A 13,639-nucleotide genomic window follows, 5' to 3' on the forward strand; every position below is an offset into this window, starting at 1 on the left:
CAAACAAACACCCTGTCTGCCAATAATATGCACCACCAGTATCAAAGCTTTTGGATCTGTGAAATACTCTTTTAAAACGGATGTACTAGGGCACAGTCATGCTTTAAGTTAGTCACTCGGAAAAATTTGTATTTTATCAGTAAATAACTTAACACACTGCTAAAAAATAACCTTCTACCTGAGGCTCTCCCATGAGGACTTTGCATTTTTATGAAGAACCACCCCCCATAAACTTAGCTGCAATTTAATAGTAGGCAACATACAAACTCTTCAGTATAATAAAAGCATGTAACAGTAGCCTTCGAAGAGTTTTGGTTTATTCTTCCTTTTACAAGAAATCTTTAAAGTGAAACTGTAACGTTTTTCCCAAGGCAGAAAAGATTATCAACACGGCGCCAAACCTCCTCAGTCTCCGACAAGTACTGAGCCAGCCTCATCTGCAGCGTTTCTGCTCTGAAGATTACATTCAGAAGCAGGGAGAGGAACACACTGCATTTTCACTGTTTTGATTCACCGAACCTTTTGTGCAAGTACACGTATGGGGGAAATGTTTGCTTCTGAGCCTGAAACCCTCTCAACCATGACGACTGTCTCAGTGTGCCCTCTGTACCCCCCGGCCTTGCCCACTGCTGGCACACTTGTAATACCAGAAACCATTTATGGAGCCCCGGTTGTCAGCGAGGCACCAAGCCAGGCACTTAACATGCATCCCCTTCATTTCATCCTCCCAACAACCCTGCAGACTTTTTATTTTTAAACAGATGAGAGAATCCAGGCTCCAAAAGGTTATTAAATCTGGCTGTGTTCAGCCCCTGTGTGGGGAGACACCAGCTTTCCCTGGTGTCCTCGAGCCTAACTACCAGAATTAGCTCTTCAAAAACTCTACCATCAAAGTTTTTCTTCCCCAAAGATTTCAGCCAAGATATGGTTCCTCTTCAGGAACCCTCCAAGTTTTTTTTTCTCAAATAAAGAAAAGAATATAACCTCCATGAGAGCAGGGACTCTCTCCAGCAGTGACCTATTTTATGCACTTGAAGGGGGAAAAAAAGGCTGGCAGAATAGATATTCATTACATGTTTGCTGAAGGAATGAAATATCTGGAAGATCAGGGGTGTAAATGATGGCCAACTTGGAAAACAGCATGAGCTCTGAAAGACCTGAATTGTGTACTTAGTTTGCTCATTTTTCCAAATTCACTAGATAATTATTCATCTCTCTAAATTCAACTTCATAGATACTACTTATGGAGCATCTACTATGACATCATCTACTAGCCAAAGTAGCAAAGGACTAACTAGTAGATGTTCAGGAAATCATTTATGTATAACTGTGAAGCAGCTTTATATGTCAGAAAGAATAAAAGGCAGGTAATCATGACCTTCCCAAAAAGAAACTGCATTAATTTGCAGTTTGCAAATTTGCAAACTTATTTTACAAATTTGCAAAATTACTTATCTCTGGTCTCGGTTTCTTCACAGGGAAAAATGGACAACTGTGAAATTCCTAGGTGATTTCTTAAAATTCTTTCAAAAAATACCAGTTCTATCAATTCAGAGTTCCCCAGAGACTATCTCAGAAATTTCCAAGAAATGTCATTGGTATGTGCCAGTGCCTTCCTTCCATCCTAAAAATCCACAAAGTGGTTTCATTCCAGCTCTCCCCAACCCCAACAAAATTTGGAGAAATTCATTCCCATTCTAAGGCACAGCGCAGTTAATTTGTGCTGTCAACTCCTGGCATTAATACCATCTCTGTGGGGACTTCCCCGGTGCTCCAGTGGTTAAGACTCCGCACTCCCAGTGCAGGGGGCCCAGGTTCAATCCCTGGTCAGGGAACTAGATCCCGCATGCCTCAATGAGGATCCCATATGCCGCAACTAAGCCCAGTGCAGCCAAATAAATAAAGAAATATTTTAAAAAACACAACTATCTCTGTAACCCAGTTATTCCACCTCCCCTTTATCTTTATGCCCAAACACTCTTTATGTGGCAGCAACACTGAAACTGTGTTAAGTTTTTGCCTTTTTATTGGTGCCTTAAGGAATGAGACTCAAAGCAGATGACTAACATGATACCATCAGAAGTAAAGATGTTGAAGAATTAAGCAAGCACATAAATCAAGAAAATAAATTCACATTACACAGAGAGTAAGTATAGACATAAGTCATAAGAAGAAAAATGAACACTATAGACTTTGATGAGTTTCAGTTACTGAAACTCAATAATCTACTACATGAAACTGTTGAAGAAAAATTAATTTATTTCCTCCTGAATCAGTGCCCCAGGTTAACAGCATTCCTTTTCTATCAAGAAAAACATATTTCTATCACTGCAAACAATGAATACGCATGACTATTTTACATAGTAAGCATTCAAAAAATACTTCAATTAATGAATAAATTTTCTGTCTAATGATGTCTAGTGTGATTTTTAAAATCCTAAAAAGAAGGGGAGAGGAGTAGTGCTGTATCTGTTTAATTTTATTTGATGAGTAGCCAATACACCATTAATCAATGCTTTTAAGTAACAATCCTGACCTCAATTAGAGCTTCTCCAATAAAATTATTACTGTTATAATATAGACACTCTTTAAAAGGTAGAATATAATGGCAGCCACTAAAAAAAGTATTTTTCAATTTAAGACAAACCACCAAGAATATTTTTTAAGCCAGCAGTTATTGACAATTTTTGTTACTAGTCAGAAATTTAAAAAACAAAAAAAAAGTAAAATAAATTGAACTTCTGTACCAACTATTAAATCCTATAAATTATCAAACACAGATTATGCAGTAATGTTATAGCCTTTAATTTTTTTTCTATATTAATAAAGAGGAAAGGAAAATGTGCAATGTCATTTATGGAGGGCCCTATTTAAGGGACAGGAATGTATAGAGATCAAAAAGATTCAGACATCTGGCCACAAGGAGGTTCATAGGAAAATCAAAAACCTGACTGTGGGGAATTTCCTGGTGGTCCAGTGGTTAGGACTCTGCTCTTTCATTGCCAAGGGCCCAGGTTGGGGAACTAAGATCCCACAAGCCGCATGGCCAAAAAAAAAAACAAAACCAAACAAACAACAACAACAAAACCTGACTGTGTCCAACATTTTTTCCCTTGGTATTTCTCTCATCTAGATACCTAGTTCCAAATCCAACTGAAAGCCCTCCTCACTTCCCCTCTTCCCCCTGCTTCCTGACTGATAACTCGTTAGGATCTTATCTTTACTCAGTTATCTCTCAGTTAGCATTAACATATACAGTTTATACTGTATTTATAACCTTTCTTTCACATGGTGCACTGGTACTGCACCAGGAATACAGGTAAAATTCCATGTCATTGCATATGGCAAGAACTGAATGAATGGTCAATGAGAGGTTGATGGGGTCTGCTTAGGAATAAAACCTGGGTCAGTCTGCTCCTAGTAAGAGTAGTGTCCAGTGTATCGGGGTGGCAGGATAGACAATAAATAGTGACCACATAAAAGAGAGAGGAACAAAAATAGGAATTAAGCCTCCTATGTTAAATGTACACACATGAAATACCCTGGGATCTATGGGAATTCAACCTATAGATAAAATAGACTGTAATAAAAATGTGAAGGGACCAAAGTTTAAAAAAAAAAAAAAAAAAGTAATGTATTTAAAGGCAGAGTGGGCAGAAGTAATAATGTTTACAAACCAACCCCAATGGGAAATAATCTTCACAATCCTATAACAAGTGTTGGTGAGGATGTGGAATAATCCATACATTGCTAGTGAGAATGCTGGTGGTACAGCTGCTTTGGAAAAAAGCCTGGCAGTTACCATGTGATCCAGCAGTTCTACTCCTAGGTATATACCCAAAGGAATTCTACTCCTTGGTATATACCCAAAGGTATACACCCAAAAACTTGTACGTGAAAACTTGTTCATAGCAGCATTATTCATAATTGCCCCAAAAGTCCACTCACAAATGGATAAACCTATATATACTTTGGCCTGGCCTCTTCACTTCAAGTTTACACAGTCACACATGTAGGTAGACATGTACACTGATGCTACTGCAGCCATTTGCAGTAGGGACTGGAAAACTCCCAAATAACCATTTATTTATTAGCATTATATAAATCACAATTCAGCCATACAATGCAACAACATGCAGCCATTAAAAAGAGGACCACTCTTACTGGTATGGCACAGTTTGTAGAAACTTGAATATGAGTAGAAAACTGAAGGGAAAGAAAATATTACCAGGCGAGGGGGACTAACTATATTTATACATCTCCTTTAGTAATGTTTGATATTAAAAATGTGCATGCAATGCTTTTAGAAAACAATAACTGAGGGAAAAACAAGTTGGGAAGGATGGTACCAGGTTGCCATTTGCTGAGGATGAGGCATCAAGCGTTTCCTACAAGCCCAGTAAAAAGAAATCCCCACCTTGCATCCAAAGTTACTTTGTCTTGTATATCACACCCAATCAAACTGATTAAGTGTCATTATTCCCAGAAATACAAGACTGTCACTAAGGGACATCTGGAGAAATCGTAGGGGAAGTTGATTTCCTTAACTCCCCTGGAGTGATCTTACACTGAGATTGGACCCTTCCATTATCTGGGCTTGTCACCTAAATAAGAGTATTATGATTTTATATAGTGCACCAACTATTTCCTCAATATTCTTTTTGGTGATGTTTTCTGAAATTAATTCATTGATCACTACCTCAGGAAAGCCAGCCACATTGCATCTTTTTCTCCATAAAGAAGGAAGATTTACCCCAATGACTTTGCTGTCAGACACTTCCTTTTTGATTGGAGACAAGTGTCTCCAATAGGGAACTGTCTAAACAAGTCATAAAACATACACATATATATAAACAAGTCATAAAACATATACATTTAAATCCACATACACCATTTTATGGTTTTATACTTTAAAACCATATCTATTTTGGCAGAAGCAGTAATTAAAACCAAATGAGGTAATACTTTACCTATTACCATGTACTAATACAGAACAATCTTTCTGCTAAGAAAAACTGTGAAAACAATGTGCAAAACAACGTATTGTATGCTGCCGTGCTTGCGTACGGTAGAGAATGTATACGTGTAACCACGCAGTCTATTTCTGTAAGGATTCACAAGAAACTAGGAACATAAGTTGCCTCTGGGGAAAAACACCCGGTGGCTGAGACCAGCTTTTCACTATATATAATACTCCTCTTTACCTTTGTAATTAAGAATTCTGTACCAAGTAAGTGTGTTACTTGCCCCCAAATTAAATGCTATTCAACAAGGTCCTTCGAAAAGGTACACATAACAAGGCATAAGGCCTGTGTGGGTCCTACACCCGTGGCCCTCCTCTGCGGGGCCATCTTCCCGGGAGCGCACAACGTGGTGGGACCTAGTCTCAGCCTCAGCAAGTGGGCTTCACCTCCTAAAGCGCCAGGCGCTACGGTGGACCTGGGCAGGTGCCAGCCGGAGACAGGTACTTACGGGAAACCCTTCCTGCCTACCTCCTCCGTCGCCAAGGTCCATCCACTCAACGCCGAGATACCTTCCGCTCTACTCTCAACTTTCTGTGAAATGGACCTTAGTTTCAAAACAACTGTCCATCGACCTAGAAAATAATTTCTACTAAATTTCTGTGTTTGAGCATTTTCTTAATTAATGTTCTGACCACTCCAGCTTACCTGGTTTATCAATGGGCGGGAAACAGTTTATAAAAATCCAACACACCGAGGTTTACACACTCTGCGCCACAGAAAACAGACTGAAAAATCCCTCAAAATTGTAGACAAAGCGTTTCCACAAACATCATCTCATTTAATGCCCTCACACGCTTCAGTGTCAATCCTGGCAAACCCAACGGCTCCCAAATTGGATTTATAAAGTCTTCAAGAATTGTAGAATAGGCACTAATAATAAAGCAGTTATCAAACGGCTGCTTTTCTACCTGTGATTTCTCAAAAGTGACAACTCTGGGCATTGATCAAGCTGACCGGTTCAAATGCCATCAAAGTGACATTCCAGAAGCAAGGCAGGGGAATTATCCCTAGGAGGTCTGGGGCGTGCTCGTACGCGCGCTGGGGAGGGGGTGAGTGCAATGAGGACCAGGGCAAGGATCTGGCTTCCGCGCCGGACCGGGGAACGCCGCCCCAGGCAACGCCGCCCCAGGCGGGAGGGACTCCATTTCCCACAGAGCAGCGGAGGCTTGGCAAACGCCAAATAAATACTGCAGCTCCCGCGCCGGCGTGTTCAGCGCGCTCGGGGAATCCTTTGGAGTGATTCGGAGGTTCACACTCCTTAAGGGCCAACCGAGCTTGCAACCCGGGAGGCGGTATCAACTCGAATTTAGGAAAATCCCGAGGCGCCGAGCAGACGCCCGCAATTTAGAAAGGTGACCCCTGGGGCCATCTTGCTGGGGTAGGAGGGTGCAAAACGGATAAAGTTACAGCTTGCAACAATCGCAGAAGAAAACTCGGGGTAGGGGGGCGCTCCCAGGGCCCGGATCCTGAAGGGGGTGTGGCCGGCTCGGGCTTTTATGGGGGTGGGGATGGAGGAGTGTCAGTCTGGCCCCGGGAGGCGCCTCTACTGCCCCGGGTGGGTGGGCTAGGACCCCCGCGCCGGGTGCCGCGTGTCCGGGGTGCCCCGCCATGCGCTCGCTCGCCGGCTCACCGGTGATGTCCAGGTACAGGTCGTCCTGCCGGTCCAGGTGGTGCAGTTCCTGCGACGTGGAGCTGCGGCTCTTCTTCCCTCCCGGCGAGGACGACGAGCACCGCCGCGAGTAGGGGGGCGCGGCGGCCCAGCTCGGCCGCCGCTCGCTCTTCCGCTTCATGGAGGCGGCCGCGGCCCGTCAGGGGACCACGACCATGGCCTCGCGCGCCCGCTAGCCCGCCGAAGCCCCCGCTGGCCCCGCGCGCGGGCGCTCAAGGCTGCGGGCGCGGAGCGGCGCTGCGGCGACTGCAGGCGCCGGCGGAGCCCGGCGGGAGGTGGCCGCGCAGGAGCCGGAGGAGGGGCCTGGCCCACCGCGGCTGTCCCGCTCCCTCCTGCGGCCGCCGCGGGACCCGCGCCGCAGCCCTCGCTACAGCGCCTCCTGCCGCTGCCGGCGACCCCCAGCCCGCCCCCAGGTGCCTGCAGCCCGCTGGCGCGGCAGAGGCGACGGTGCTGCCGCCGGCGGTTGGGGCTGCCCGGAGTAACCGTGCGCGCCCACCGCATACGCGGACGCTGCCGCCGAGGCGCCCGAGCACAGCGGGCCGCGGCTCCCGGGGACTCCAGGAGGGCTGGTCCGTGAAGCTTCATTCACAAAAAAGGGCCCACAACCCTCCTCGGGGCCCGCAGACTGAGGCCTTTCATTGGTCAATGAGGCGTGACGTCACGGAGACGGAGCTTTTCTACAGGCAGGTAGCCGGTGACGCCATAAAGAAAAGTCTGAGTGATTCCGCCAAAGATAAGAGTGTACTCGCCACCCTACGCAAGCCCCCCAACTTTTCTGTTCCTTCTGTGTTCCCCGAGTGCCAAGACCCCAGTTCACAACTTCATGTAGTGAGTCACCAAAGCTTTACACAGCCCCACCGTAGTAACTTAACTCCAGTTCTTTGGCCTGTATATTTTTTTAAGTATTTCTTGGTTTCCCCTGTAATAGCGCCAAGTGAAAGGGACTCTTGCCATGGCTGCTGGCTTGGAAGAATATGGACTTCTTAAATTGTCTGCTGTTATATAGATTTAAGGTAGAGTTGATGTCAGAACTTAGGAACTATCTAAATCAGCTACGCTCTTTTTACTGACCTATGCCCAGGATTCAAATAGACCAAGCAAGGGCTTCTTAAGGAGTCAATAAAACTACCATGGAAACACGATATACTATAAAGGTTTGCACCTCGAAGTTCTTCATCTCGGAATCCTGTGCCCGAATTGACTCAGTAGTTTTATACACCAGTTGCTATGTTTTTCTTACCTAAGGTATCGACAGGTCCAATTATTGAAATATTGAAGCAAGTGGCGAATTTAATCCTTTAACTTTTATCTTGCAAACTATATAATCATATTTCTTTTTTTTTTTTTTCTACTGAGTTAAAATAATGCCTGATCTTTCTAGAACTTAACCAAAACTGTCATTTTGGAAGGCTTTTAAATGAATTTCCATGGTGGCATAGAAAATGGTGTTAAGACTGGAGGGCAGTATTTAGATTTCATACCCCAAAATCCTACATCTTGCAAGCTCTTCCTAATTTTTCACCAGTATTTTAACGTTTTACCCTGCAGTTCCGCAGTTACTGCCAGCCTCTAGAAGAAAAAGATGAATTTGAGTCAGTCCTCCAGGAAGCCTCTTAGAAATGCACATTTCGATGGAGTACCTCGGGGGAGGGGGGGGAGGCTGTTTGACTTCTATTGTTGAAGGCCTTTACCGTAAGCACTACTAATTAAGGAGGAATGGGGGCTGGGGGAAAGAGAGCTCTGCATGACAGTGGCATTTGAACAGTCTGGAACTAGAGATCTGACACTTGGACCAGAAATTTAGTAATCATGTTCATTCTTCCTGTTTCGCATAAGGAAATCAGTCAGTGAAGGCCTTAAATTAAAAATGACCTACGTGTTGTCTGTAAGGGCAGCAAAGAAGCAAGAGACTTGGGAGGCTGTGAAGTGCTGTGCAAATGAGTCTAGGTAAGCAGAAACCTACCCATCCCAGGTCCTATGTTCTGACCGAGAAGAGGAGGCCTTTCACACTGGCCTAGAGGCTCAGCGGTAGAAAGGCTGCCATTTCCCGGACTATCTGGCATTTTACAAGAGTAGGTCTTGGTTTTTGTTTTGTTGTGTTGAGGTATAATTGATATATAACATTATATTAGTTTCAGTTGTACAACATAGTGATTTGATATCTGTATATACTGCAAAATGATCAAAATAAATCTAGTTAACACTGAGTAGGTCTTGTTTTGAATAGATAATACTTGGGAGTTGTCCACTTGGCTCCTTAAAGAAATTCAAGTACACTTTGACATTGTATTTGTTTGAAAGTGACTTATCTAAATGTCAGACTAAGACTAAAGTGCCAAGAAGTTCACCTATATCAGTTTGTTTTCTCTCACCTTCAAATACAATGTTTGGGCTAGAAATTCTAATGAAATGTATATGATTTAAATAAAAGAAAAGGTGTTATAAATACAGATAACTATACTGTTAAGTATTTTCACATTTTAAAAACATTAATTAAAATTTTATGGTTTTGTTAGTATAACATCATTAGGAGAGAAGTTATATGATTACACTTTGAAATTATGCAGAAATATCTTCCATTTTGGAGAACAGGTAGTCCCTATGCTAAGTATACATATTGAAGTTTAAAACCTTATTTATATTTTGTTTTTAGGTCGTGTTTAGATAGTGGCAGAAAAGTGCTATTTCTTACTGATACTTGTTTTGTGTGTAGCACGTGTTTTGAACAAATTGACTCTTCCCACTGTTCAATAAGCTGACCTCTGGGCTCCTGGGCTCTGAGAATTTGGCCACAGGAAATGTAGTTTAGTTTGCTTGGTTGGTTGGCTAGTTTGTTGTTCAGACTGACCATTGATCATAGAATTTTAGAGCTTGAAAGCACCTTAGACAATATTTGGCGCAAGGCTGTTCTTTTACAGTCAGGACATGGGGACCCACCTAAATGGCATTGGCAGCCCTAGGGCCAGAATCCAGACACTTTACAGGATTCTGATTGTCTTTCTGGTTGTTTCCTCAACATCATGGGTAGCACAGTGAAAAGCTAAAAAGGGAAGGCAGGGGTTCTCTAAAATAGTCCTTTCTACTAGGTAAATTGACCCTGAAAGGAAAACAATTATGGAACATTTTCTTATACATTTTAGATAACTCATATTCTGAAGAATTTAAATCTTGCCCTAAAATTAGTAAAAACTGGTGGATATATATATGATGCTAAAGTTTCAAATGATAATATAAATATCAGAATCAGTGAATTACAGCTTTAATTATGTGAAGATAATTTGTTTAAGGTCAAATTTCCATAAAAACTAGAGGGTTTAGGTAGCAGGCATATGGGAAAACACACTAAAATCTTCACTAGCATATTTAAGAAGAGTTGGTTTTATTTCATTGGCTATTCTGGTAGTCTCAGTGTTAATCTGAAATCCCCTATGTTTCTGACCCTGAGACTGAAAATCTCTTAGAACTGCAAAAAAGGAAGAAAATGAATATATATATATATATATATAGCTACCGCCACATGCTGGCCACAGTGCTAAGGGCTTCACACAAATGCCCTGTTTGATGGTATTGTTCTTACTTTATTGGTGAGAAATCCCTCATTTGACAGGTCAAGGCAGTCATCCCACCCACCTCCTGCTGTGAGTTTGGTTTGAAAACCCATGGCTCTTTCTTGGGACCAGCATCATTCATCACAGGTTGAGAACAGAGTTTGAAGGGATCTTTCCTTGTAGGTAGGTTTCTGAAATTGAATAACCTCTATAGTTGTGTAAATATTGTAAATTTTGATTAATTTTTTGGACCTCAGATCAGACCCTAACATTGTGGATTTTTAAAACAACATTCCTGATGGTAATTTGGATTTTTTGGTCATGTATGCTTCTTCCCACCAAATAATAATAATAGTAATAATAATGGAATAATGGAATGCTGGGGTGGAGGTGGGGTAGAGAATGAGGAGAATTCTGGTTATTTTGAGTCTTGTGATCAAGTATGACTGAGGATGCTTTCACCGCAAAGCCAAAGAGCCCTGTGCCTAGGAGGCTGAGTGAGCAGTACCAAACTCTTTCTCTCACATTACCTTTCAAAACATGCTGACATGCTTTTGACATACTGTCAGATATTCAGTATGTCAGTAGAGTAGAATTTAGTAATTTGGAAAAAATGGAAAATGATACATGAAGATCAGCACATCATGCGCTCCTTGGCTAAACACTTCTACCAAGACTGAATGAACATACATGCTCATTATTAGCTTCTTAAATCTAGGTCTTATTTTGTGATAGTGGCTTGGCTTTTTACCTCAACGATTTTTTAGTAAGGACTTTTTCTTTCTCTTTGATTTTATTGCATATCACCAAATAATGCATGAACATGTGGTTGTATTTTTTTTTAATTTAAATGAAAAGCAGAAATATATATATGTATGTATATATATATACATATATATATGAAAGTTCTCCTTCACACCTCAATCCTACCTTCATAGATAACCACCTTTAACAGTCTATATTTAGATTTAAAAGATTTGTAAAAATAAATTGGTTTATACTGTGCATATTGTTCTGTGAACTTATTTTTTTCACTTAATACTGCGTCTTGAAAATTATGTCAGTCCTTATGGCCAGTTTCATCCACTCTGATGGCTGCATAGGCTTCCCTGTGTGTTTTCCATATTTATATTCCTATAGATAGACACTTAGGTTGTGTTGCGGGGTGGGGGGGGTGCTATTCATCGCAGGTACAAACAGTGCTGCGATGAATATCCTAACATATGTATATCCACAGGAGATGGAATTGCTGAATCAAAAGGTATTCACTTTTAGAATTTAATAGATACCAACAATATTTTGGGTGTTTCCCCACACCCGCACCCTGAATCACTGGATATAATTAATATTTTTAAGTTTGAGAATAAAAATGATATCGGTTATTTTCATTGCATTTCCCTGATCGCTAGTGAAGCTAAGCATATTATAAAGTGCTTATTAGATGTTTACAGTATGTTTTCTAAGAATTTCTTATTTATGCCCTTTGCTTGTTTCTCTATTTGTTTTCACTTTCTTTTAGATTGGTGGGAATATTTATATATTATGGATATCATCCCTTCAATCTTAGTTGATATTACATGTCTATTCTTTGTCATATTACTCTCTTCATGTTGCTACAAAAGTTTTGTGTTTTAATGTCAAATCAATTTTACCAATCTTTTTAAGGCTTCTAGATGTTGTATCTTGTTTGTCCCATCCCAATATTTTAAAAGTATTCTTTATTTTCTTCTATTTTTTTAGAGATGTTATTATATTTAGGTCTTTAATCCACCTGGATTTTATTTGGAGGATGTAGGATAAAGTAGGCATCTATTTTTTTCCCCAACATTTTTTATGATATAGTCCATCTTTTCTCCAGTGATTTGAAATGCTACCCTTTTGTATGTATAGTTTTCATATATACTGTGGCCTGATTCTAATCTCTGTTCTTTTTTATTGATCTTTTTTGTCTATTTCTGTGTCTATGCACACTATTTAGATTACTGTAGCTTTATAGTATGGTTTGGTATCCAATGGGATTAGTTCCTCCTTACAGTTTTTCTCTTCCAAAAATATTTTTATAATACTATCACCACTTTAAACCAAATGTTAAATGTTGCCTCTCTAACACTGAGCCAAAAAGAGATGATGTGCCTCTTGATGAACACAGCATCACCAATAAAGTATTAGAGCCAAAAATGTTTACCCTGAATCTAATCAAGTTTTGAGATCTAATTTCAGTTTACAGGAAATATAGAGGGTAGAGGAACAAGTTAAATGACTTATAAGGAAACAATCTAACAAATCCTGAATGTGGGACTTTCTACAAACTGTTTCTTCAACAAGCAAATGTTGGGGGAAAAAAACTGGAGTCTATTGAGTGACGGGATCTGTGGTAAATGAAAAGAGCCTTAAGAAGGATAACAACCAAATGCAATGCATATACTCTCCAGCTGTAAATGACATGTTTAGGACAACTGGAGACATCTGTATATGGATTGGGCACTAGATGATATTAGGAAAATATTGTTGTATGTTTGGGGTATGATAATAATATGGTTATGTAGGAGAATGGTCTTATTCTGGTGGTATGGACTGAATTGTGTCTCCTCAAAATTCATCTTTTGAAATCCTAACCCCCAGTGTGATGGTGTTAGGAGATGGGGCCTTTGGGAGGTAATTACGTTTAGATGAGGTCAAGAGGGTGTGGCCCTCATGTTGTGATTAGCACCCTTATAAGAAGAGGAGGAAAGTGAGGACACATCTAGAAGGTGGCTGTCTGCAAACCAGGAAGAGAGTCATTACCAGCAGTCGAATCCACCAGCACCTTTGATCTTGAGGAGATAGCAGTGAGCAGTGGCTTGAAGCGAGATCTTAGTTCCCTGCCCAGGAATTGAACCTGGGTAGCCTGGGTGAAAACCAGGAATCCTAGCCACCAGCCCACCAGGGGCTAGAGGCTAGAAACAAATTTGCCCCGGCTCTTGCCCCTGTTGAAAAATGAATTTCTCAAGGAGGCAAAAACTGTAAAAACAGGTACAAAGTTTATTATTAGCTACACAGCACAAGTGGGAGAGCACACAGAGAAACAGTTTGTTTTAGACAGAAGCAAGGCAGATATAGACACCCTGAGAGAAGGGGTGTGGGAGTCCTCCCTAATGAGGAGGAGTGCACCAGAGAGGTGATTCACATCACTTATATAGAGCAGTTCTTCCAGGTCTTTGTTTACCTTTGGCAAACTATCTCATTTCTTTTCCACAGGGACCTATCCTAGACCCCTGCCTGACATGCATGCATATCTTTTTGCCATGGATTCCAGTACAGAAGCCTATGGGGAGGTTGACACCACCTATTATGTGGTGGCGCCCCCCCCCCCATCCCGTGACCCCCCAGGAGCCTTTCTGCGCATGTTTAGTCAAGGA

At 41.5% G+C, this 13,639-nt stretch overlaps 1 protein-coding gene across 1 annotated transcript in view; it reads right to left on the bottom strand.

Moving 5' to 3' along the window:
* The window catches only part of CDC14B (cell division cycle 14B), a 99,509-nt gene extending 92,695 nt beyond the window's left edge, over nt 1-6,814 (bottom strand). Inside the window, exon 1 of the mRNA XM_068552534.1 lies at nt 6,655-6,814. Coding sequence (XP_068408635.1) covers nt 6,655-6,814 — 160 coding nt within the window. The remainder of the gene's footprint in view (nt 1-6,654) is intronic.
* Between the last annotated feature and the right edge of the window lie 6,825 nt (nt 6,815-13,639).

Source organism: Eschrichtius robustus, chromosome 10, assembly GCF_028021215.1.
Source record: "Eschrichtius robustus isolate mEscRob2 chromosome 10, mEscRob2.pri, whole genome shotgun sequence".
Lineage (NCBI taxonomy): Eukaryota > Metazoa > Chordata > Mammalia > Artiodactyla > Eschrichtiidae > Eschrichtius > Eschrichtius robustus.